Source organism: Nyctibius grandis, chromosome 1 (assembly GCF_013368605.1).
Source record: "Nyctibius grandis isolate bNycGra1 chromosome 1, bNycGra1.pri, whole genome shotgun sequence".
Taxonomy (NCBI): Eukaryota; Metazoa; Chordata; class Aves; order Nyctibiiformes; family Nyctibiidae; genus Nyctibius; species Nyctibius grandis.
The window spans coordinates 89,389,979-89,415,483 of record NC_090658.1 but is presented as its reverse complement, the minus strand read 5'-3'; the positions used below and the strand labels follow the sequence as shown (position 1 = coordinate 89,415,483).

At 45.8% G+C, this 25,505-nt stretch overlaps 1 protein-coding gene across 3 annotated transcripts in view; it reads right to left on the bottom strand.

Moving 5' to 3' along the window:
- The window catches only part of BACH2 (BTB domain and CNC homolog 2), a 199,010-nt gene that overhangs the window by 73,922 nt on the left and 99,583 nt on the right, over positions 1-25,505 (bottom strand). For 2 of the 3 annotated variants that reach the window (XM_068413191.1, XM_068413199.1), the window contains one exon: positions 10,423-10,574. Coding sequence is in view for 1 of the 3 variants with exons in the window: in XM_068413181.1 (XP_068269282.1) it covers positions 3,156-3,191 (36 nt within the window). In the remaining 2 variants the exon portion in view is untranslated. Of the gene's footprint in view, positions 1-3,155; positions 3,209-10,422; positions 10,575-25,505 lie in introns of those variants that run through there. The other variant, XM_068413181.1, reaches the window with a different exon arrangement.

The window sequence follows — 25,505 nt, the reverse complement described above, 5'->3', positions numbered from 1 at the left end:
TGAATCCCATCCCACGTAGGGTATTTTCTTTTCCACGGATGCCTCACTGCTTTTTCACACTGCCTGTAGGTTTGATGCTATGGTTTCCAGCTACGGGCTGTAAGGACTGAATCCTGCATCTTGAGGAGGACAGGCTATTTCCATGGAAGCATTTGAACCGCAACCTTCCCAGAGTCAGTACCCTTCAGTTTGGCCATATTTCCTGGTTAATGCTCCCACATCTTGCAACAGTATTCCAGGTAAAGAAGCCTACGCTGAGGACTGCTAATTTAACTGTGCTGCATGTCCATCCTCCTGCAGTGTGTGGGCTTTGCTGAGAATCAAGTTTTGGAGAGGAGGAAGGAAGCCCACTCCCTTATCATTATTTACAGCATGCACTTTCAGTGATGCTTTTCATGAGTTGGCAAGTGGAAAAATATGTTTTTAAGCAGCACAAAGTCTAGTGAAGTTTTACAAGAAGCCCCAAGGCAGGCAGGGCTTCTTACGCGCTGCAGGAGTGAAACACAGTGTCTTCGGGGAGAAGCCGTTTTATTGTCGAGCGACAGTTTGGGAGAGCTGTGGGGGCTGGGCTGTCTCACCCACAAGCAAACTAGGAAATGACAGGAGCTTGTAGGTGTTGTCTGCATGTAAGGTCAGAGACAGAGAAGCAGTTAAGCCCTGTCTCTGAGGTACTGTGTCTGTGAGGGTGGATGTGGTAGGTCATTACAGAGGAAAAAAAAAAGGGTGAGAAATAACTATTCCACTCAACACTATCACTGTGGCTGGGGGAAGCAAGGCAGTGTTAGCAGTGGGTTTGGGTAGGCAACGAGTAAAACATAACGCACGATGCGCCAGCGCATGTATGCTGAAAGGGATGAAGTCTCTGGATTTTTGCTGCACTGTCACCATGACATCATGCTCCTAGCTGCCCACATCACGGACCTTGCCATGCTGTCTGAGTGCCTCTAAACGAGACCATAAAGTTTGTGTCCTGTGATCTGCTGCTGCTCGCCACAATCCAGCCCCAGACACTGCTAGTGAGAATGGTAACAACCTTCCTCTCCCCACAAACCTATGCCAGAATTAGCCCATAACCAAAATCCAGCCGAAAAAGCAAGTCCTCAGCCAAATAAAGCAATGCATAAAGATCACTGCTTGAGCTGGGAACGTATGACTGTATTTTTCCCGTCTTGAAGGAGTCCCAATTCCTACTGAAAAAATGGGAGCTGTGCGTGCTCAGCCTTTTGCTGCAGGCTCTGAACACCATCTCAAAAAATACTACTGCTCCATCAATACATTTATAATTCAACCAAAAATATTTTAAAAAGCATTTGAAGAGCTTTGCATGGTAAACATCAGAAATACACTGCTTTCCAACCCTGCAGCCAGTTGTTCTATAATATCTTCTGCTTTGTGCTGACAACCTTTTTCCCTCCAATCATTCAGACACAATGCCTTCAGGTCTGTCTAAGTAATGTAATTTACTGGAGTGGAATTCCCTTGATACCTTCTGCAGCACTCAGTGACAGTATCATTTATACTCTACACTGTCATGCCATGACACTGATACATTGGCTTTCATCCCTCATTCAGTGCAGAGGGTGCAATTTCACCTTCCATTGTGCCCTTTTGCAGACTGCGCGTACAAATTCCCTCCATTCATTCCTAATTACAAACCTCTGCTGAAATACTCTCATTAGATTTATATTTCTCACTCCAAAGTGTCAATCTTATTTGAAAATTCCAATTTTCTGGAAGATTCATCCATTAGCAGCAGCCTCCAAAGCATTCCTTAACCGAGTGCATTAAAAGTAACGTTGGCAGAGCAGAGATACACTTAAAATACACCATTACAGCAGATCTCTATTGCTAATGTTTTTGCTAATTCAACGCAAAAAGAAGCCTGTGACCGGCCAGCTCGGTTCCTCCAGAAAGCGACAGATGTAACCAGCAGTCAACTGCCATGTCCAGCTCTGCTCCCACTGTGAGGCTGCACGGCATCCCTAAGCATCCGCCGTGCCCCCTGGGTACGTGGGAGGGGATCGCTGGCTGACCGGGACCTGCTGCTGCCGTCTCACGGGACCTCCCGTACATCACAGGGAGCAGCGACAGCCGACGTGGCTGTTTAAAAAACTCCAGAAACTGAGAGCCACAGAAAGAGTTTATGACAACTGTAAAAATGCCTGAGTGCAGCTTGTTTGCTGTGTGAAAGTTTAAAAAAACCAAGCTGGGGGTTTCCCGAGGCAGCAGCTCTTCTGCTACACAATCCAACAGGCTGTTAGAGCTCTTCAGCTGAAAATCTCAACTGCGTTGCTTTGGTCACTTATACTAATCCTAATTTAGTGCCCACATGCAGGACTGTTCCGTTTGGACTGTGTACAGAAAACACAACTCCACAGACTCCACAGAGTAGCTCTGCAAGTGGTTAAAAGAATCAAAAAGAGATCCATCTACCTCTTCAAGAGAAAGGTAAACACCTTAAAAACCTCATCACCATACAAGGGAAAAAATGAAGAGCCCGGCAGCGGGTACTGATAGTTGCACAACACGTCCTATGTGCCATCTCTAAAAATAGCCTGTGTGGCGATACCCCTGGAAAAGACCAGCGTGTCTCACCCAGCTGGAAAGTGCGGCAGCGGCGAGCGGCGCGTGAGTGCCATCGCCGCATGACACACTCTCTCCTGCCGTTATCTTCAAAGCCATCAGGTTTGAACTCATCTGCATCGGGCGCAGCAGCAGAAAGAAGGAGGGGGGGGAGGAACCCACCTCTACATCTGTACCGAAAAGTGAAAATTCCACAGAAAAAATGACAACAAACATTTATGCCACTTATCAGCATCTGGTCACCTACAGACTGAGACATGCAGACGATTGTAACAGATGTAATTCCCTGCAGCAATCACCGCTGTGGAAACTAATTATTGCTGCAGTTTTGCCCGTTCTCACCTGAAATATTTAAAACCTTGATTACTGCATGAGCTCTCATGCCTTTCGTACTTTGTATCAAGGGCAGGAGCCGGTTCAACAGGCACACACAGATACAAAAGCAGAAATGTGTTTAAGTAAAAAGACAAAAGTAAGGCAGCAAGGACAGGCACCGAGCTCTCCTAAGAAGACGGGGAGGGTTACACCAAGCTAATTTAAATGGATTTTGTATTGCATAATAAAAGACTCACCACCGACAGCATGGCTATCCCATGGAACAAGCGCATGTGCCTCAGTGCCCCCAGCACCCCACATCCTCTGCACCACGCGGCGTCACTCAGAGCGAAAACTTATTGTCTTACGCAGCCTGATTCTCAAGAGCAACACACCTCTGCTACCCTGCCAAGCCCGGAAAACCTGGAAAGGTCAAGACGCGACAAGAAAGCTGTGAGGCTCAAGCTGCTACGCAACAGAAAGAAAGTTTTCAGCCTCTGCCTTTGGTTCTGCAGCTCCTGGATAGATGCTCTCTCTACTCATCCATCGCAAGAATGACATCAAACCAAGAAGCCTGACGTGCACAGGCACACTCATTCTCTGGAAATGCCACGGCTACTTAGTGAGTGAAGCTGGGACAGCACCAAAGCTTACACCACGAAGTTACGAATTTCCCTGCATACACTGACAACATCTCTCTTTAGTGTTTCTCTTGGCCACGAGCTGACATATCAATTAACGTGGTCAGAACAGATTTAGTAGCTCAAGATATTGTAACTAATTTAGAGGATTCCAACCGGTGCAACTACCTGGAAAAGCTACTAAGACAGCATATTTCAATACCGTCACCGTAAAAACCAAACCAAAAGGATTTTATGTGCCAGAAGTTAACCCTGAGAATTTGTTTCTTGATGCTCAGCAGATTTGTATGGATTTCCTTTTTTTCTTTTTCTCTTTTTCTTTTTCTTTGCCAGAAGATGAAGTTCTGGATCAACAGTTCCAAGTTAGACCAGTGAAGCTCTGGAGGGCTGATTTTAAAGATCTTTCAGTCCTCTCCAAAGCTGCTTTTTTCCAGAGAGCAGAACAAATCTGCTTCCAAAATTCTTTCATCACCACCTCTTGCTTATGCACTAAGCCTAACTCCTTTTTTTTTTTTTTTAAAAAAAAATAAGAAGTTCATGAATTAACATAGCTAGACCACACCACAAGTAAACTCTGCCTCTCCTTCCAACACAGACCCATTTACAAGCATTTAAGCCTAGGACTCACCAGACAGAGCTGAAGCTGCAAGCGAGCCAGTCATCAGAGCTAAGAGAAGGATTATGCTTGCTCTACAAATTCTGAAGCATTTGAATCTTATTTTTAGTTGTACACAAAGGGCAGTAAATGGAAAATCTTATTGTAACCACTGCTTTTTCATGGCCACCCACACTTCCAACACCTACAGCAAAAGTATATAAACGCAAAAAGCCCAGAACTCATGGCTCATCTGAACACGGGATGCAAACTAGCTAACTGCTGTTACTTTTTTCCAGTTTGTATTTAGAGTGCCATTATATTCTGTCAAACATCAAGGACAGCTATTCGCCTGTGGTGTGTATCTACTGTCCAGGATCCTGATGGATTTTCATACATTTAATTAATTGTTTTCTCTCAGTTACCTGGTAGAGTTCTCTAAGTTACCTGACCACTGACCAACGTTCAAATGATGAAATGGAGCAGGTGCCTCTCCCTAACTCTCAGTTTCTCCCCCCACTGCCCAAACTACTGAAGTACAAGGAGTTAACGCTTCATTTACCTATGAGAAATTATGCTGAATACTCTACCCAGAAACTAGCAATTAAAAAAAAATCCCTTTACACTCATAATAGTAGAAGAACTTCAAACAAATTGCTGTCAAGGATGATTTCATTGTGTTTAAATCCACTTTACTTCAAGTCACTTTGCAAATTACTCTTTAATTTTATACTTAAAACTCCCAGGTCTACTACGATGCCAGTTTACTCTCCTGTCTGTCCTATGCCTGATTCTTTCCGTTTACCAAAAGCAACACAAGCATCAACCTAATTATCATCTGAAAGCCAGCAGAAAACTAACTCAATTAGCTGAGTAAAAAAGAAATAAAGAAAAGGTCCGTCTTAAGACCAGACTCAACAAGAGTATACATGTCTGGGGATGGGGAAAGGAGAGTGAACAATCTCATGTCATTAATTACCTTGCTGTCTCTGAATACACGAGTTATTATAGCCAGAAAAGCATCCACTACAACACTTTTACTTCTCAACTCTTTGCAAATCGTAACAGGAAACACGTCCCGTAAGCTAGCAATCAATATTTAACAAAATAATATAAGACAAAGTGCCAGCTCTGGAAAAATGTACCTTTACCTGCACTTGCTCATTAATTCGCCACTAGACCCAATGGTCCATCGCCTTCCCGCAGCCCCCGGCCAGCCCAGCGCAGAGCCGGCCACTCTGTATGCACGCCGCTGAAATCAGGTGTGTGCTTTTCGAGTGAGGATTTAGGTCATAGGACCCGTGTGCTGAACGCTGCAGAAGCATGGATATCTAATTATTATGAAAATAAATGGGTCATACACCACCGAGCTAACAACCACACCACCCCCAAGCCGGGCACTGAATGACTGTGCAGGGCTCTGCCAGAGGGAGAGGATAGGTTGAACCAGCAGTGAAAACAAAACTGATGCGGTGAGATGGATTTTACTTTTCACTGGTTTGGGTTACAGAGAAAGTTGATCTCTCTGTCACCATCTCTCAGTCCTTTCTGTGAAACAAAGAATAATAAAGTAACACACAGGCAGGTAAGCTGTCCTGTGGGGATGGGTCGGCATCTCCCCCTTGGTAAGGGGAAGTGCCGCCGTCCCCTGGAGGAGGGAGGGCTGTGACTCAGTCCCTTGGGCTGACACACGCACGCACCTGGGCTGTCACCTGCCGCAGTGAAAAATAAAAGTCCTCGCCACAACACGGAGGCCATGTGGGAAACGCCAAGTAAACAGATCAATGACACCGTGTGCCCACGCTGCCTGTCGCACCACTGGGGTGATGAACAAACAAACCTGTGGTCAATGGCAGCAAAGGGGAGAGGTGCCAGAATAATTCGGTTTTGTACAGCGTGCCGTACTGCAACAAACACCACCGTCCTCCTCCATCGCACCAGCTAAACACAAGCAGGATGTTACTCCTGGCCGTACGGCCCACAGTCACTGCGTGTCCCCGGATGGGGATGCCACTGGCACGGGGCTCTTGGTCAGAAACACCCAGAGAGGGACGTCAGCTCACCGCCCACCCACGTGTGCACACGCAGTTGTGCTTTTCAGACCATACTGATACATATTTTAATATTTTAAAAAATTGTATCTTTTTAATATGACTATACATAAATATATATTTTTTATTTTTATATACATACACTCACATGTATATATAATAAAAAATACATTAAATCAAAAGATATATCTGCAGCAAACACTTATCAAAAGCCATCCCCAGCCACCCAGGCTGGGGGTGCAGCCTGCCTCGGGTACAGAGGCACAGATGGGTCTGGGGAGCACCTGATCACGCTGGGGAACAGATGCAGTGCCGGCAGCAGCCAATGGCTTTATGTATTCTCAACAGGGGGGCAGCAGCAGTTAACTGGATTAATGAGTGGCAAAGAAGATTTCCCCTAGATCGTAGGAAAGTGCTTTTTGGCTGTTGCAAGTGCAACACCTGGGACAGGATGCCACAGCAGGTTGTGAAGCTCCTCAGGGCAGGAGATGCTCCATGTGACGGTGCATGAGGTGCAGAGCCCTGCTATGTTGGTACCACAAAATGGGTAAGAAAATGCCTTCTCCACCACGAAACTGGCACTCCAACAGGAAAACGTACCAGAAAAATCATGAAATCCAGATATGGCCACATCTCGCACCAAAATCCTGTGGGATAAAACCACCTGTGTCCTTAGCTACAGCCGTGGCACTTGGGAAGTGGGTTTTGTACCGAGAGTTAGAAGTCTTTGGTAAGTCAATGTTCAATGGGATGGGACTTCACCTTCAGAAATCTGACTTCCTTCTTAATCCAATCAAGTTACCTGACCTTTCAGTGCAGATTTAAAATAAAGATACATTTTTTCCCAGGCTGTGGTTGTAGGCGAGTGACAGACATTTAATCACCAAAATCTGCATCTTAAAATTTTACATTATTTACATCTGCCCACAGATGGTGGAAGGACAGATTTCAAGTAATCTTGTTTTAAAAATTTTGAAATATTCTGAAGAATTCATGCCTAGCAAATATGAAATTTGTGTGCAGAGGTTTCTGAGTTTCGGGTTGCCTTTTTTCTCCACGAACAAAGCACTTAAAGGCCATTGCTGAATTCTCAGCAGTACAAATTAGGACAATTTATTAGATACAGAATGCCATTGATTAGGATGTTATTTTTGCCTCTTTTAGAAGACACAGGGGTAAACCAAAGCGAGAAACATGAACAGAGCACGGAAATTGCTAGGAGTTGCCACCTGTCTCCGCTGGGACGCCAGCAGCCCTGTCCCAGCGTCTGCTCCAAGGCATGGCCATGTCCCCAAAGCTGGAGCAAAGCCCCATTCTTGTGCTGCCATTAGTGACCGTTCAGGGTAACGAACTGTGAGTGGCTCAGCGAAGGGCACAGCTTCTCCCTAATTCCTGTACTCCCTCATTACAATACACGCAGTCTAACCTGCCCAGGATTAACTCCCAGGGGACCCGGAGAAATGTGTTTGTTTTTTTTTAATCTTGGCACACGCACCATAACAGGGTTTTGCAATCTGCTCCATCAGAACAAAGAATATACCTTCTGCTTTGAATTCAAACATCAACGCGTATTATTTTTATGGAGATCACATCAATCAGCATCCTAGTAGTATTATGAAAACTAAATAACAAATGGACGGAGGAGGAAGGTATACTTGTTTCCATAATACACTGTGCCCTGGGAAAAGCAAGAAGAATACAGTTGTTACAGCTGGGTCAGCCTTGTGCAACTGCTCTTTCCAACAGGGCTAATTAACAAGGGAAAGTTCACTTCTTTCTATGGGAATTGCTATAACAAGGAATTGTTACAAGTAGAGTTTGTTATCAAAAAAAGTGAGACAGTAGGAAACACTGAGAAATTAAGTAAGCAACTGTCAGTTTGCCCTCGCATCTACCTCTGCTGACGCAGATCTGCATGCACAACGGGTGCAACCCCGGCCAACAACCGGGCAATACACTTGTTTTCTAGGAGTTAGAGCACACATCATGTTTTAAAAGTTTGGCATATCTTGAGCACATGATCATAAAAAAAAAAAAGAAAAAAAAAAAGAAAAAGAAAAAGTAAGGAAAGCACGTATTTGATGATGGCTCCTATATTCTTACACTGGTTTTCAAGTTTATTTGGCCCTCAGACCTGATTTTACTGTTGGTAAATGGAGACTTCTGATTATTTGCAGCACAAGAAGCAGCAGGACAAAACTTCCTGTGCACTTCTTGCAGTAAGAGAGGGATTTTTTCCATTTATGTCCATTCAGTTTCTGGCAGCTTTATCAAGTCCCCTAAGAAGGATGCCATTTTTAAAGTTAGCTCCTCTGAAAGGGTTTTCAATGTGAATCTGCAAGATGCTTAATGATAAGTTTTTCAAATATCATGAGAAAAGCCTGCGAAAAATTGTGAATAAGGCTTCCAAACCTCACGGGAATGGTGCTATGTAGGACTAATGAACAACAAGTTGTTTCTGCCTGCCTAGCGGTTGCAACTCGTATGTTCAAGTTTTCTTCCCTGAAGACAAGCACTAGAAATAAGTTTCAAGCCAGATCTAAAATTCTCCTGTAGTCAGATGATTCATGCTATCGGGGGTTTGATTAATAACTGCCCCACAATGAAATGGCAATGCTCTCCTTTTTTTGGAAAAGAAAATCAAACCAACAGCTTGTAAGGCCTCTTTGACAGTGCATTCTGCTACTATGCAGCCTTTCTCCAACGCCTATTACTTCACTATTATTTTTGCTGATATTCATCACATCAGAAAAAATTTTCTCCTCTCTTTAAAAACTGAATTTCTATATGCATTAAAAACCCCTGTCCTCCTTTTGCAATAGACTTTCTTGTTTTAAATAACACTTTTAGTGTCACATAAGCAAATAAAATACCTCAAATGAAGGTATAGTTCTAATATAAATTCTACAGTTCCAAAGTACTACTATTTTTTAGAAGTAATATCACAAATCAGTTCCTAAGATTAAAAATGGTGTTAGTAAGCATTCAAGAAAAACTGACCAGCATTAAGTGCTGTGGTCAGCTTCACTGCCCTGTCCCAATTAATCATTAAACTGTGTCATATGAATTTATTACTATAGTGAATGAACAAGGGCAGGAACATGCATAGTGCCACACTGCGAAACACAATTCTGTATTATCTCAGGTGGCCTTTTGCCAAGCTGCTCTATACCATCATCCAAAAGATAAAAACCTCCTGACAACAACAAGATTTGGTTTTATTTAAAAAATTAATGCAATAAAGTTGTGCTCAAGGCATTTTCCAAACTTGGCAGCTCTGGGGTGTCCCACCCTCTGGACAGCACAGACCACCACATCCATGCCATCCTTATAATGGTCCAGAGGCTTCCTCCACCTGCAGATCCATCCCAGAATTGGGGTAAGAACTGCTGACAAGTTAAAAAGGGTCAAACCAATTTCTCCCCTCTAGAACAGCCCACCCATTCCATGCCAGGCTGATGCTATACGAGGTTTCAGAGGAAGGGGGAGGAAATGTGTGCACAGCACCACAGGCACTCCCCATCTCAGGAGAAAAAATCGAAGCACGTAACATGCACCAGGAGCTGCTACTCAGGCTGAGGAGACAGGAAGGCATCTGCAGCCCCCTCAATCCCCTTTGTCCCTAGTAGATCTGTGCATGGCTTTCTCCCCCTCCTATAGCCAGGTGGAGCAGCTAACTCTACCTGGAAGGAGCTGAAGGTGGCAAAGAAGATACTACTGATGCTTAAAGAGCCTTTTGGGGCAGCAGGCTGAAAGGAGAAGCAGGACAGGGCTCCTCCAAGGGATGTATTCTGGAAACCCCAAAGGAGAAGGATAAGGCTTTTATGATGGGGAAAAATACAGGGATGCCTACAGTCCTGCTGAGCAAAGGATGGCCTCCAAACTTGTGCAGAGCACGTGCAGCTTCAGCACAGCACACCCAGGTAAGTAAACACGTTTACTCAGTTGTGGAGAAAAACAAAGCATAATTAGGGGGATGGGGTGAAGAGAAGCTATTTTAAGTACTTCTTGCTATGGTTTACTGTGGTAGCAGAACACTTAGAAAAGCCTTCAAATCACCATTTAGGTTAAAAAAGCAAGTAACTACTTCAATAACAATTTATTCACCACCTAATGTTTGCTGTTGAATTACAGCTTTTACAGTATTTTTCTAAAGTATGATGTTTACTGCCCCTACCTTGCCTCCCCAAGACCCTTTTTTTTCTTTCTATAGAAAGGAATTTGAATCGTGACTTACATGTAACTTTTCTAGGTTCTGTGCTGGCTAAAATGTCCTCACGATGCAGGGAACAGGATCAACGGAGAAATTAAGAGGCTGCAGCAATCCATTAAGAAGTGGCCCTCCAAAGCTTTGTAGGGCAATGTTCTGGCAACTCAGTCGATAGCACCCTAAAATAAAATAAAGGCAGGCATTAAAAACTTTAAGCATTGAATTGTCACAAAACACCTCTTTTTTTGTTTTTCCCCTTCTAATTCTAAAAACAGTTTGTGGGCCTTTTTTTTTTTTGAAGTCAGAAGGTCTTTATGTCAAACACGACAATTACATTATGCCCATTACATAACTCCTCTTACCTTTAAGCTGTAGGCACCTTACAACAAAGACTATGTTCTTCTTGCATTTGTATAGCACCCAGACATATGAGGTCCCAAAGGAGAATTACATAGCAGATAAACTAACACTTCTGTGATTATTCTACCATATCATATCGCAGGTATGTGCATACTTATGTACACATACTAAGAAATTCTTTACTGTGAGGGTGGCGAGACACTAGAACAGGTTGCCCAGAGAAGCTGTGAATGCCCTGGAAACATTCAAGGTCACGTTGGACGGCAACCTGGTCTAGTGAAAGATGTCCCTGCCCATGGCAGGGGGGTTGGACTAGATGAGCTTTAAAAGTCCCTTCCAACCCAAACCATTCTGTGGTTCTATGAAACTGTGCACCACAAAGGTGTTCCGCCAAAACTAGCAAGATGATCTAACAGACTTAAAATAACAATTAATACCGGCTTTTGTCAAAGCTTTGCTTTGATTTTATCAAGGAATTTGTTAGGAACATCAAATTTGTTCCTTTGTTTCCCCGTTATTCTAGGGAGCTTCAGAGAAGAAACACCATCAGTGTAGTTCAGTATTCCCAGGTTAATGCAATGTGTGTCATACTCCTCCATCCACCCTAAAGCAAAGCTACCTGTCACACCAGTCACTGTCAAAAGAAAACTGGAGAGGGAGTAAAAGGTTTGTGTGCCCACAGCAAATTCACTGTGCTGCCACTGCCACGCAAGGGTCTTGGGGCTCAGTCCGTGGAGGGCAGGCACTCTGGGACGGGGAGGGCTGCTGAAAGCAGAGCTGGGGCCAGCGGGCTGGAAGAGGGGGTGAACCCCCCAGCACCCGAGTCCTGGCATCCCCACACAGACCAGATCCCACCCAATGCCCAGTCCCAGCTGACTCTGAAAAGGCTTCTCCCATCTATCAAGGAAGTGGTCGCGCTCTGAAGTGGTTGGGGAGGAGGGTGAGAAGGAGATACTTGTGGAAGGAGAAGTAATTAGTCTTAAGTTACAGGGATTTTCAAGTTGAAGTTTCATCGGTGCCCAGCACTTTACTGTTTTCCTGGAAAAAACACTTGAATGCTTAACTACTATTTACTTGAATAAAGTTGGCGACCGGGAGTAGAAAGGAAGATAAATTTCTATTGAACAGAAGGGGACAGCAGCAGTACAAGCAGTGGCATGTATCTGTCTTCCCAGGATCACTGCAAGGGCTGTGTCTGCAGAATTACCACAAACTAAAGCTACATAAAGGGAGAGGTGAGGGGAAGGAAAATAAAACTCAACAGTTCAGATTTTTTTTAAAACTACTATTATTTTTCTGAAACTTGCAAAACGAACTCTTCAGTAAAAACTTCTGGTTTCTCAAGGAATGTCTACTGACTCCATAAAAAATAACACAAAGAAGTGCAAATGAAAGAGGTTTGGTTACTGTTTTTTATAAGTAATCACTTCCTGGTAAAAAAGGTTCAATACTTTCTGAGCACTGATGCTAGAGTGTTTCATTCCAAGTCTTGCAGAGAACTGGATCACTTACGAAAAGTAGGTCATTTCTTCTGGACAGCACCCTCCTAGATGATTTACCAACAGATGCTCAAAATACTGCTACTTTTAAGGATTACCTATATGGATACTTGAAAAGAATCATGAGGCTATGCTAGGAATGCAATGCTTCTGTCTATTCAGTTTATATCGTTTTCTCCAACTGGGCATAACATTCATTGGTAGACTGTAAGAGGATCAAATTATTTATGATTGCAAATATCCATTATCTAAATTGCCTATAAAACTGAAAATATAAACTCCAAATCTGTTCAGTCATAAATCACTGATAGAACAAAAATAACTATTGCTTACTCAATGGCCAAAGGAATAAAACCAGGGAAGGCTCTGTTTTTGCAAGGACAAGTCAGTTTTCTGAGCTAAAATTGCACTTGCCACAGCATAACAGAAGGAAAGGAGAATAAACAGAAGAGGGGAAACAGGGAAACAAGACAAAAAAAAAAGCGGGGGGGGGGCGGGGGGAGACTTGCAGTGCCACACTTTTCTGAGGAGGTGTGATTGATGTTCACTGCTGTAGAAAGCATGAGGCTGCATCCCAAACATTTCATTCCCTTCTACAAATGTCTCACTCTGTATCTCGCCCCATGTTCCCTGGATATTCTTGCCCTACGCAGGACGATCCAGCCAGCATCAGGTTTTACACATGATCTAAAACATGAAAGCAGGAATCTCTCTGCTCCAGGGTCAGATTAGGGTAGACTGAAACCTAACCCCCTGCCTATGCTCAGCACAAGGGCTTCTTCATGCTTTCCATTCTGTAAAAGAATTTTCTTTCTGAAACAGGCAAATTATTAAAAGCAAAACTGTTACTAGAGCAAAAACTTACAAGGACTAAATGAAAACTGAGCTTATACGAAATGAAGAGCCAATAGTGCATCTACTGAAGACGCGTTTCAGCATTTTAGTGTGCTGACTGGTCAGGTTTACAGCATGGGAAGATGCACGGTCCACTCCAAGGCTTGCTCACATCAAGGTCTCAGCTCTCAGCACAGACCTGCACATGTGGGCAATCAGTTATGGGATTATGAGAGGCCACAAAATCACTGTTCAAGATCAACCTGAAGACCCAGTTCCTGGAGTCATGGGAGGTGCAAGGAAACTTTATTTTAGAAAGAAGCATTTGCCTTCACAGACACAGAAAAAACTAGAAAAAATAACAATACTTCAAACCAGACATTGTAAGCTTTTTTTAAAAAAACTTACATTGTTTAACAACCTCTTGTACAGTTCTGAACCAGGTTACCTTTTTCCCTCCCTTCTGAGGGCTTCCAATACTGCTTGGCAGCTCAAGTTAGTGCTGAAGAACGCAAATGTAAAGGAAGATGCACCAGATATCACAATGCAGAAGGAAGCATGAAGCTAAAAAACTATTTACTCTCCATCATCTTTGCTAAGTCGTGGGCAACGGGAGAGGTGCCTGAGGACTGGAGGAAAGCGAATGTCACTCCAGTCTTCAAAAAGGGCAAGGAGGAGGACCCGGGGAACTATAGACCGGTCAGCCTCACCTCCATCCCCAGAAAGGTGATGGAACAACTTGTCCTTGGTGCTGTCTCTAGGCACATCACGGATAGGGGGATCATTAGGGGCACTCAGCATGGCTTCACCAACGGGAAGTCATGCTTAACCAACTTGATAGCCTTTTATGAGGACGTAACCTGGTGGATAGATGATGGTAAAGCTGTGGATGTGGTCTATCTCGATTTCAGTAAAGCGTTTGACACAGTCTCCCACAGCATCCTCGCAGCTAAACTGAGGAAGTGTGGTCTGGATGATCGGGTAGCGAGGTGGATTGTGAACTGGCTGAAGGAAAGAAGCCAGAGAGTGGTGGTCAATGGGACAGAGTCCAGTTGGAGCCCTGTGTCTAGCGGAGTCCCTCGAGGGTCGGTACTGGGACCAGTACTATTCAATATATTCATTAATGACTTGGATGAGGGAATAGAGTGCACTGTCAGCAAGTTCGCTGATGACACCAAACTGGGAGGAGTGGCTGACACACCGGAAGGCTGTGCAGCCATTCAGAGAGACCTGGACAGGCTGGAGAGTTGGGCGGGGAGAAATTTAATGAAATATAACAAGGGCAAGTGTAGAGTCCTGCATCTGGGCAAGAACAACCCCATGTACCAGTACAAGTTGGGGACAGATCTGTTGGAGACCAGCGTAGGGGAAAGGGACCTGGGGGTCCTAGTGGACAGCAGGATGACCATGAGCCAGCAGTGTGTCCTTGTGGCCAAGAAGGCCAGTGGCATCCTGGGCTGTATTAGAAGGGGTGTGGTTAGCAGGTCGAGAGAGGTTCTCCTCCCCCTCTACTCTGCCCTGGTGAGGCCGCATCTGGAGTATTGTGTCCAGTTCTGGGCCCCTCAGTTCAGGAAGGACAGGGAACTGCTAGAGAGAGTCCAGCGCAGAGCCACGAAGATGATTAAGGGGGTGGAACATCTCCCTTATGAGGAGAGGCTGAGGGAGCTGGGTCTCTTTAGCTTAGAGAAGAGGAGCCTGAGGGGTGACCTCATTAATGTTTATAAATATGTAAAGGGCAAGTGTCATGAGGATGGAGCCAGGCTCTTCTCAGTGACATCCCTTGACAGGACAAGGGGCAATGGGTGCAAGCTGGAACACAGGAGGTTCCACATAAATATGAGGAAAAACTTCTTTACGGTGAGGGTGACTGAACACTGGAACAGGCTGCCCAGAGAGGTTGTGGAGTCTCCTTCTCTGGAGACATTCAAAACCCGCCTGGACGTGTTCCTGTGTGATATGGTCTAGGTAATCGTGCTCCGGCAGGGGGATTGGACTAGATGATCTTTCGAGGTCCCTTCCAATCCCTAACATTCTGTGATTCTGTGATTCTGTGAAAAACACCTTCCAGCTTCGATTTCTGTTATATGGAGGGTGCATTTCAAAGAGAGATTTTGTTGTTTATGTTAAATAATGAGAGCTTTGATGCTTAAGAGGAGAAAAACTGGTAAGCTCTTCAGTTTGCAATGAACAAACCAAGAAAGATGATTTAAGAAGAGCATGATGAATGTACCTGGGTATTACTCTGTTTAGCACGAAAGTTGTTTCAAACACAGTAAATTGTGTTATCATGCTCAAGAAAACCAGAGAAGTTGGGCAGACAATGATGGAGGCAAGCAACAAATACACAGTGGGGTTAGCAAACAGACCATTGTTCACAATGGGCACATAAAATTAGGGCTAAGTAAAAAGAACTGATATGACAAGACAAATTGGTGAGCTTCTCACAGACGCAGACAGGAGAAAAAAAATATTTAAGGAAGGCTGTGCCCTAGCAAGCAGCAAGAAACAAGCACAGATGTGCAAACAGAGCTGGTGTTTTCTGAAGCAATGCCTCACTTGGTGGCGTGCAACGCTTACACAAACATGTGCAGAAATTTGTCCCAGTGAAGTCAAGGATCCCAGTCTGTTACACGCAATACCATCACAGATTAGCAAACATGTTTTCTGTTTGGTGTGTTCTTGAGTGAAGCTGAAGAATATTTTTTTTCTGGTTGAAACAGCTTCATTGGAACATTTGTAGCTTGCAACTGCTTGAAGGATTGCCTGAGGCTGAGAAGGCATTTGCAATGCTCCTGACATCTGGTACAGGATCTCTCCCTGAAATCTGTAAATTAAACCCAAGACGATATCGATACCTATGTCACAAAAGATGCATGGCCTGGCTTCACTATCAGTGCATTTAATTTCCTTCTAATAACCTGCTCTGTTCTTCCAAAGAGAAGGAACATGCTCATCCATCACTCCTGCTTGTGCTCACATGCACCATTTGGCCAGGGGCGGCCAAAGCCAGGAGTTCAAAGGGCACAGCAGCTTCTTCCTTGGTGCCCAGAGGTGGGATGCAGAAGACCACCACAACCAACAAGGTGTGGACAAGAAGCAGGGAGGCACCCATGCAGGACCACCAGGATGGGCTCTGCGGCATGTCCCTATCTGAGTGAGCTGTGTCAACAGTCAGTGGAGATGAGATTGAGCTGTTTGTTCAGATATGGCAAAACCATATGAGGGAATCAGTCTGGCTAGAAACCACGACAGAATTCATCGGGAGAAGCAGCAAGATAACCACTGCTGACTGACTGAAGTGGGGAAGGCAGATGCTGCTGCCCTGTGCTGGCCAGGGAAGCGCTCCAGGGTCTGAAAACTGGATTTTCCTCAGCTACACTTAACAGCACCAACTGGGCTTAAACAGAAAACCCTCAGAGGAGCTAGGTGATGTGCGTGGGAGGAATTTTCCACCCCCTCTTGTCTTCTGGTTGCAGCTAACTCTGTGACACATCAACCAGTGTGGGCTAGGAGAGGCGGGAGACTGTAGTTTAAGAGCATCACCACAGGAACTTGTATATCTTTTTATGTAAAATCTGAATGAATTTATCATTGGAATATACTTGACTTAAAATAAAGCCACTGTTGAAAATATTTTATTGTGGTGGTATGACTCATGAAAGAATGGCTAGGTGTAAAACAAACAGGAAGAGCTAGAAGCCACTGTACAGCAGGAAGGTTATGATGTGGTTGCCATCACAGAAACGTGGTGGGATGACTCTCATGACTGGAGTGCAGCTATGGATGGCTATAGGCTCTTTAAGAGGGACAGGTGAAGCAGGAGAGGCGGTGGGGTAGCCCTATATGTTAGGGAGTGCTTAGACTGTGCTGAAATTGAGGAAGATGGTGAGGATGACAAGGCTGAATGTTTATGGGTGAAGATCAGGGGGAAGGTCGGCAGGGCGGACATTACGGTGGGAGTCTGTTATAAACCACCCAACCAGGATGAGCAGGCGGACGAGGCGTTTTACAAGCGGCTGTCAGAAGCCGCCCCGTCGCCGGCCCTTGTACTCGTGGGCGACTTCAACTTGCCAGATGTCTGCTGGAAATACAACATGGCAGAGAGGAAGCAATCTAGGAGGTTCCTAGAATGTGTGGAGGACAACTTCCTCATGCAAGTGGTAAATGAGCCCACTAGAGGAGGGGCCCTGCTTGACCTGTTGTTTGTGAACAGAGAAGGACTAGTGGGAGATGTGAGGGTCGGTGGCCGTCTTGGGAGTAGCGACCACGAAATGTTAGAGTTTTCGATAGTGGGGGAAGTAAGGAGGGGCAAGAGTAGAACTTCTGCCTTAGATTTCCGGCGGGCTGACTTTAGCCTGTTTAAGAGGCTGGTGGACCGAGTCCCTTGGCAATCGGTCCTGAAGGGCAAAGGAGTCCAGGAAGGCTGGACATGCTTCAAAAGGGAATTGCTAAATACTCAGGAGCAGGCTGTCCCAGTCTGTAGGAAGGAAAGCCGTCAGGGAAAAAGACCGGCCTGGTTAAACAGGGAACTTAGACTAGAACTTAAGGAAAAAAAGAGAGCCTACTTGCTCTGGAAGAAGGGTTGGGTAACTTGGGAGGTCTATAGGGATGTGGCCAGGTCGTGTAGGGAGAAGATTAGAAGGGCCAAAGCTCAATTAGAGCTCGACTTGGCTGCTACAGTCAAAGATAACAAAAAAAGCCTTTACAAATACATCAACAGCAAAAGGAGGGTCAAGGAGAGCCTCCACCACTTGCTGAATGAGGAGGGTAGTGTAGTGTCAGGGGATGAGGAAAAGGCAGAGGTGCTCAATGCCTTCTTTGCCTCGGTCTTTAATGTCAAGACCGGTTGTCCTCAGGAGACTCGGCCCCCAGAGCCTGAAGTTAGGGATGGGGGGCTGTGTGAACCTCCCAGGATCCAGGAGGAGATGGTTAGTGACCTGCTGTGCCAGTTGGACACCCACAAGGCTATGGGCCCGGATGGGATTCACCCCAGAGTAATGAAGGAAGTGGCAAATGAACTTGCCAAACCACTCTCGATTATCTACCGGCAGTCCTGGTTAACTGGAGAAGTTCCAGCTGACTGGAAATTAGCAAACGTAACGCCCATCTACAAGAAGGGTCAGAAGGGTGATCCAGGGAACTATAGGCCTGTCAGCCTGACCTCGGTGCCAGGCAAGGTGATGGAACAGATCATCCTGAGTGCCATTACACGGCACATGCAGGACAATCGGGGCATCGGGGCCAGCCAACATGGATTCATGAAAGGCAGGTCCTGCTTGACCAACCTGGTCTCCTTCTATGACAAAGTGACCCGCTTAGTAGATGAGGGCAGGGCTGTGGATGTAGTCTATCTAGACTTCAGTAAGGCATTCGACACTGTCTCCCACAGCATCCTCCTGGACAAACTGGCTGCCTGGGGCTTGGATGGGTGGACTCTTCAATGGGTTAAAAAGTGGCTGGATGGCCGAGCCCAGAGAGTGGTGGTGAATGGGGCAAAGTCCAACTGGCGGCCGGTCACCAGTGGTGTTCCCCAGGGCTCAGTTCTGGGGCCGGTGCTGTTCAATATCTTTATAGATGATCTAGACGTAGGGATTGAGTGCACCCTCAGTAAATTTGCAGATGACACCAAGCTGGGTGGGAGTGTCCATCTGCTGGAGGGTAGGAAGGTTCTACAGAGGGATTTGGACAGGTTAGATAGATGGGCCGAGACCAACGGCATGAGGTTCAACAAGAACAAGTGCCGGGTCTTACACTTCGGCCACAACAACCCCATGCAGCGCTACAGGCTGGGGGAAGAGTGGTTAGAAAGCGGCTTGGCGGAAAGAGACCTGGGGGTGCTGATCGACAGCCGGCTAAACATGAGCCAGCAGTGTGCCCAGGTGGCCAAGAAGGCCAATGGCATCCTGGCCTCTATTAGGAATAGTGTAGCCAGCCGGTCTAGGGAAGTGATCGTCCCTCTCTACTCGGCACTGGTGAGGCCGCATCTTGAGTACTGTGTTCAGTTCTGGGCCCCGCACTTCAAGAAAGATGTTGAGGTGTTGGAGCGAGTCCAGAGGAGGGCGACCAAGCTCGTGAAGGGTCTGGAGGGTATGACCTACGAGGAACGACTGAGGGAGCTGGGGTTGTTTAGCCTGGAGAAGAGGAGGCTCAGAGGTGACCTTATTGCAGTCTACAACTACCTAAAGGGAGGTTGTAGTGAAGTGGGAGTTGGCCTCTTCTCCCGGGCAACTAGCGATAGGACAAGAGGGCACAGCCTCAAGCTTCTCCAGGGGAGGTTCAGGTTGGACATCAGGAAGAATTTCTTCTCAGAAAGGGTTATTAGACATTGGAATGGGCTGCCCAGGGAGGTGGTGGAGTCACCATCTCTGGATGTGTTTAAGAAAAGACTGGACATGGCACTTAGTGCCATGGTCTAGTTGACAGGGTGGTATAAGGGCAACGGTTGGACTCGATGATCCCTGAGGTCTCTTCCAACCTGGTTGATTCTGTGATTCTGTGATTCTGTGATTCTGTGAAAAGGAAAGTTACCATGTGCTGTGAGAAAGATCCCCACACAACTATATTATCAAATGACACAAGCTGAATATTTATGCCCCACACAGTAAAACCAACACACAGCAAAAGTCATGCCTGATCCTTTGAGTCAGATCTGATGACAATTCAGGTATCTGGCGTATCTCTCTCTATTGGGTTTGTGTGGCAAGGTTTTGGTAGCAGGGGGGCTACAGGGATAGCTCTGTGAGAAGCTGCTAGAAGCTTCCTCTATGTCCAACAGAGCCAATGCCAGACAGCTCCAAGATGGACCTGCCGCTGGCCAAGGCCGTGCCCATCAGTGACAGTGGTAGCACCTCTGTGATAACGTATTTAAGAAGGGGAAAAGTTGCTGCGCAACAGCAACTGCAGTCAGGGAAAGGAGTGAGAATATGTGAGACCAACAACTCTGCAGACACCAAGGTCAGTGAAGACGAGGGGGAGGAGGTGCTCCAGGCACTGGAGCAGATTCCCCTGCAGCCCGTGGTGAAGACCATGATGAGGCAGGCTGTGCCCCTGCAGCCCATGGAGGTCCACGGTGGAGCAGATATCCACCTGCAGCCCGTGGAGGACCCCATGCCAGAGCAGGTAGATGCCCAAAGGAGGCTGTGACCCCATGGGAAGTCCGTGCTGGAGCAGGCTCCTGGCAGGACCTGTGGACCCGTGGAGAGAGGAGCCCATGCTGGAGCAGGTTTTCTGGCAGGACTTGTGACCCCATGGGGGACCCATTCTGGAGCAGTCTGTTCCTGAAGGACCGAACCTTCAGGGTGGGGGAAAGGTGTTTTAAGATTCAGGTTTTATTTCTCATTACCCTACTCTGATTTGACTGGCAAAAAACTAAATTAATTCTCCTGAGTCAAGTCTGTTTTGCTCATGACGGTAATTGCCGAGGGATCTCCCTGTCCTTATCTTGACCCATGAGCCTTTCTTTATATTTTCTCTCCCCTGTCCAGCTGAGGAGGGGGAGTGACAGAGCAGCTTTGGTGGGCACCTGGCCTCCAGCGAGGGTCAACCCACCACATTCTCCTTAAGGACTAGAGATTTTGGTTAATACACATGCAAACAGAGGAAAATAAGTTGGTTCAGTGACAAGGATGAAATCGCTGTCCTGAAGCCTGGCATCTTGGAAGATGACACTGGATTAGCCAGCACTGGGTCTCTCGGGTAAGGATGCCTCCCAGGGCAGCATGAAATGATGCAGCTCACTGGGTTTATGCTCCAGGAGTCTTGCTCCAATGCATATGAACCACAAGAATGCAAGCCTGCCCTGCCAAATTGATGCTCCTGCATTGCACAATTATCACAGTCACTTTTACTGCCGATTTCTTTTAAAAAATGCAAATCGAGAAAACAGTTAACATACAGAACGAAAGAACAGGCCACAGTCAACCACAAAAACTCCCCATAAGGTTCAGCATGTGGGAAACAGATAAGTAAATGCTGCGAAAGATGAACAATATTTAAGTATTAACACAAATGTTTTTTTTGGGAAGGTTTATCTGGCGTCTCTACCGGTTTTCCTCTATGCTCTAATACAAAAATAACTACATCTAACTGCAACTGGGAGAGATGGCAGCAGCTCAACATTGCTCCCTTTTTTTCTCTGTACTCAGAAAAAAACCCTACTGTCTTATAACGTCGGACAAACTAATTTTCAGGTGATTTCAGATCAGGGTGAAGTCAGTGAAGCATTTGCCAGTTCAGGAAGTTCAGTCCATGGTCTCATTTTTATTAGCCTGTGAAATGAAGACATATGTGCACAACACAAGGGCAGGAGAAATACAGCCCTCCTCTGAGCTGTACAGCTGGTCCCCCACGCTCTAGCGTGAAGGGAAGGAGTTATCCTTTAGCTCATATGTACACTGAATGCAACAGTTGTGCATCAAACTATGAAGAGGGAGCCCATGCTCGTTGAGGCACGTGTCTACCACAAGCCTGCACAAGCTGTGGTAGGGCTAAGAGTGGGCCAATGCTGCATCTCATGTGAAGGAGCTGCCTCTTAGCTTCTCCATCTTCACCCTCACACCAAGCAGGGGAAAGTTGAAAGATGTGAAAAAGTTTTTGTGGGTTATCTTCACTGGTCGTAACAAACAGAAAACGAGAAAGGCAGAATCGTGATGGGAAAGAGCTTCAAAAATATGTTCCCTGTTGGGTGAGCTCAAGTCTGTTTAACAAGAAAAGCCAGAGAGGCCACGCACAGTAATGCTGAGAAAAAGGAAATGGTACTTCATTTTAGCCAGAGTCATAAATCTTACCAGCGAGCCTCTAACGGCAAAACGGCGAGCAGGGGAATTTTTATACACAGATAGCTAGTTGTGAGCTGATATCGGGTTTACTGTGCTGTGTGCTCCGCATGCGCAGTGCCTTCTCAACCTGCAAAACACCATGTGAGGCTCTGGCTGCCTTGCTGCCACTGGCCTCACCAGGAGGTGTGTGGCTGAAACTCCCAGAAACCCTCACTAAAAATAAGGTGAAGTCGAGATGGATATTTCTGCTCCACAGAAATATTTCTGAGGCAAACTCAGAAAGATCTTTTTCAATGGGGAAAACGCACCATGCTTATAAAACCATCCCCTCTGCTACAAGGTAGATGGACCAACAGGACACCTTGTCCCACCATTAGCACTCTCGTCTTCTGGGGTACAGATTCTATTCATGGATCCTGCACAGCAGGCAGTTCAGTCAGGAAAAGGTTGACCCACCAAAGCAGAAAAAGAAAATGTGGTCGAGGAAATTCATCAGCCAGCAGCAGCTGCAGAGCTGCCTCACAAGGACTGAAGTCAGCTGGGAATTCCCACCACCTCTCCTGGGAACAAGGCAGCCCATCCGCCCACACTCGTTCCTTGACATCTTGCTCTGTTTCAGAGCACAGCCAGGGACTTCTACTAACAACAGACGTGAGGAAAGACTCCACTGATTCTAACAGTCAGACCACACTTCCCACCAAAGAAAAGCAGCTTTTCCATTTCTAGATGAGAGGATATCCAGGGGACAAGTACCAGCAGCATGCTGGGTGTGCTAGGTACCGGCGAGCACCCCTGGCACTTCTGATGCTACCTTAGAAGGGACCGATTTAGTCTAGAGGAGGAGGTCTGGAAGCCTTTGTCCCCAAAAGACACCCAAGTTAGAGAACGGCCCAGAGAGAACAGCAGCTTGCTCCTCTAAGACTGGCTGAGGACACCTTGGCGAGCAAGGAGAATCCACCCTGATTGCACCAGGAGCTCCGAGGTGGTGCCGAGCTTGAGGAGGGAGCAGTGGCAGGCTATGGCCCCCTCAGGCTGCCTTGGTGCCCCTAACTACTTTCTGCCCATCTTCTACACTCTTTTTCTTCTCCAACCCGGTGCAAAAAGGCAGCTACACCCCATTGCTCAATTGCACTCCTCTGCTAGTGCGAAAGAGCTGGAGGCAGCTGAAGGCTACGGGGCAGACCAGCTCCACCATCCTCACAAGCTTCCCCTGCACAGGGTTAAGCAGCAGCTCTCTTTTGTCTAAGGCTCAGTTCTCTTGCTACTGCATGTTAAACCAAAAGACCAATCTGTATTTACTACACTAAACTACAATTACGGGGTTTTTTTTAATCATTCAGCCTAATGGTATACAGCTGTCACAGAAATCTTTGAACACATCACTGGCTCTCTTTGAGCTGATTAACCAGATAAGGAACTGTAGCCAAAAGACATGAAAGGATGGGTCCAAATTTCAAACTCTCAGCTGAGCAAAGAATTTCATTCAAAGGGCTGTATGAAATGGAGGGGAGGAGGGGGGAGAAGGTTCACAACACAAACGAAGGTTTTGTTTACTACTGATATAAACAGCTGAAACACTCTCCGTTGCTTGGTTCAAGAATCAACGCACACCAGCCTCAAAGCAGTGCTGATGGGTATTACAGCTGCTACACTGATCTGTGTGGATGCCAATACTCACGTCTGTTTTTCTGGAATGGAATTGAGGGAGAACTTACCAACAAGTCTAACTTTACGCTGAAGAAACCTCCTTGTGACATTGAAGAGCTCCAAGACCAAGAGCTGCACCCCTTCACCCGAACTGCTTCCATTCAGCACATTTCTTTGGATAACATAGTAATTTTTTTTTTTAATTCAAGACAGCTCCATGTATTTGCTTTTATCCCTAGCATAATGCTTACTATTTCAACCAGAACGTTCTGTAATCTTGTCTAAATATTTTATTATTAATTGCTGCACCCCCCTCCACACCACCACTAATAATTATCCTCGGGAGAGATAAACATTACACATAAACACGAGTTACTTTAGTTAAAGCCATGAATATGCATTATTTATTTATTTAGGTAAACAGTAATTAAGAAAAATCACCCAGACCGTCTTGTCTTTGAAACGAGCACTACTTCACCAGTCTTGCCATGGGAATTACAAGTCCCTTAAGCACATATATTACTTTGTCCTCCTCCAACATGATTTACATTTGTGGGCCTCAGACCATGCAACAGCTGCCAGGAAGACAGGCCCTATGTTGTCCAAGGCTGTGTAGCGAGTTTGAAGCATCCAGGCTCACTCTCAAGGATGAGCAGCAGGTACCCAGATGTCAGCAGAGAAGAAAGTAGCAACATCTTGGGTACAGGATGAGGACCCGAACACTGCTATCTATCACCCAATATGCTGATTTTTAAGGTTTTTTTTCAGCAAGACCACCTCTACTAACTTCAAAACTCTGATGACACCCCTCTGCTCTCTCTCCACAGACAGAAGGCTACGTCCTTACAAACCGAGGGGCTGTCACCACCACGGCCTCTCCATGCTAAGCTGGGGAGCAGCCAGCCCCAAACCAATGAGTGTTTGGTGCTGGAGTAGTCAGATAGCCCCGTGTGCCACACATATATATATATACATAAATATAAATATATAAATATAACCTATGCATTAGGCAATAAGCAGCTAAGTGACTCCACTCAACTCCCCTGGATTTCTTCCTCGCTATTACATGACCTCAATTATTGCAACATCCCGTACTGCCTAATACTTCCACCAACTTCTACCACATGCCGTGACAGAATCAGGCAATGAAGCCACTTACAGGGAACTCATTTTTTTAAATCAAAAAATTAAGATATGTCAGACAGTCCTTACATGGTTGATCCTCCAGCCTAAAGATCGCACCGGCGCTACGAGAAAGGAATCAAAATGTCTCCCAAACACAAAGGGATTTTTGCAGATCTAAAATTGTTAAGTAAATAGATAAAACTGCGGTCTGGGCTTTGTTTCAGTTTTCAGAGCTGATTTCTGGCCACCGTTCAGAGAAATGCTTTGCATTTCCATTTCTGACTCACCCGTTTTAACAAGTGCGCTTGCTGGAATTACTAAGCACGGGATCCGATCAAAACATGTCGCTTTCTGAATCAAAGTGCTTTTCAATTTTATTGATGCGAGCTTATCTATAAATGTAACGTGGCAATTCACAACCTGGTGGCGTGCAGGTACTGTCTAGGCGTGCGATGCGATGAGTCAGAGGACCCCTCTCCCACTGGGCGCCCAGCGTCCCATCGAGGCATGGGGACGCCTCCCAGATTCTGCACAACTGCTCAGCGCGGGCTGATGCCGGCCTCTCGTGTCCCAATCACGAAATGATACATGCTTCCAGAGACACGTTGAAATGCCGGGTATGAATGAAAAGCATTCCTGAAAAGAATCTGTTATGAAACTGAAAATCGGAGACCGCTGCAGTGCAGTGCCTAAGTTGAGTCATCAGTTCCCTTTATAGCCTAATAATTGACACTGCCTTGATCAGAATGACTGATCCGAATGTTGTGTTGTGTTTGTGTTTTTTGTGTTTTTTTTTTAATTTAAAAAAATAGATTTCCTATGTAAACAAGCCACCTGTCATCTCACAGGAGTGTTTGTATTCGACAGA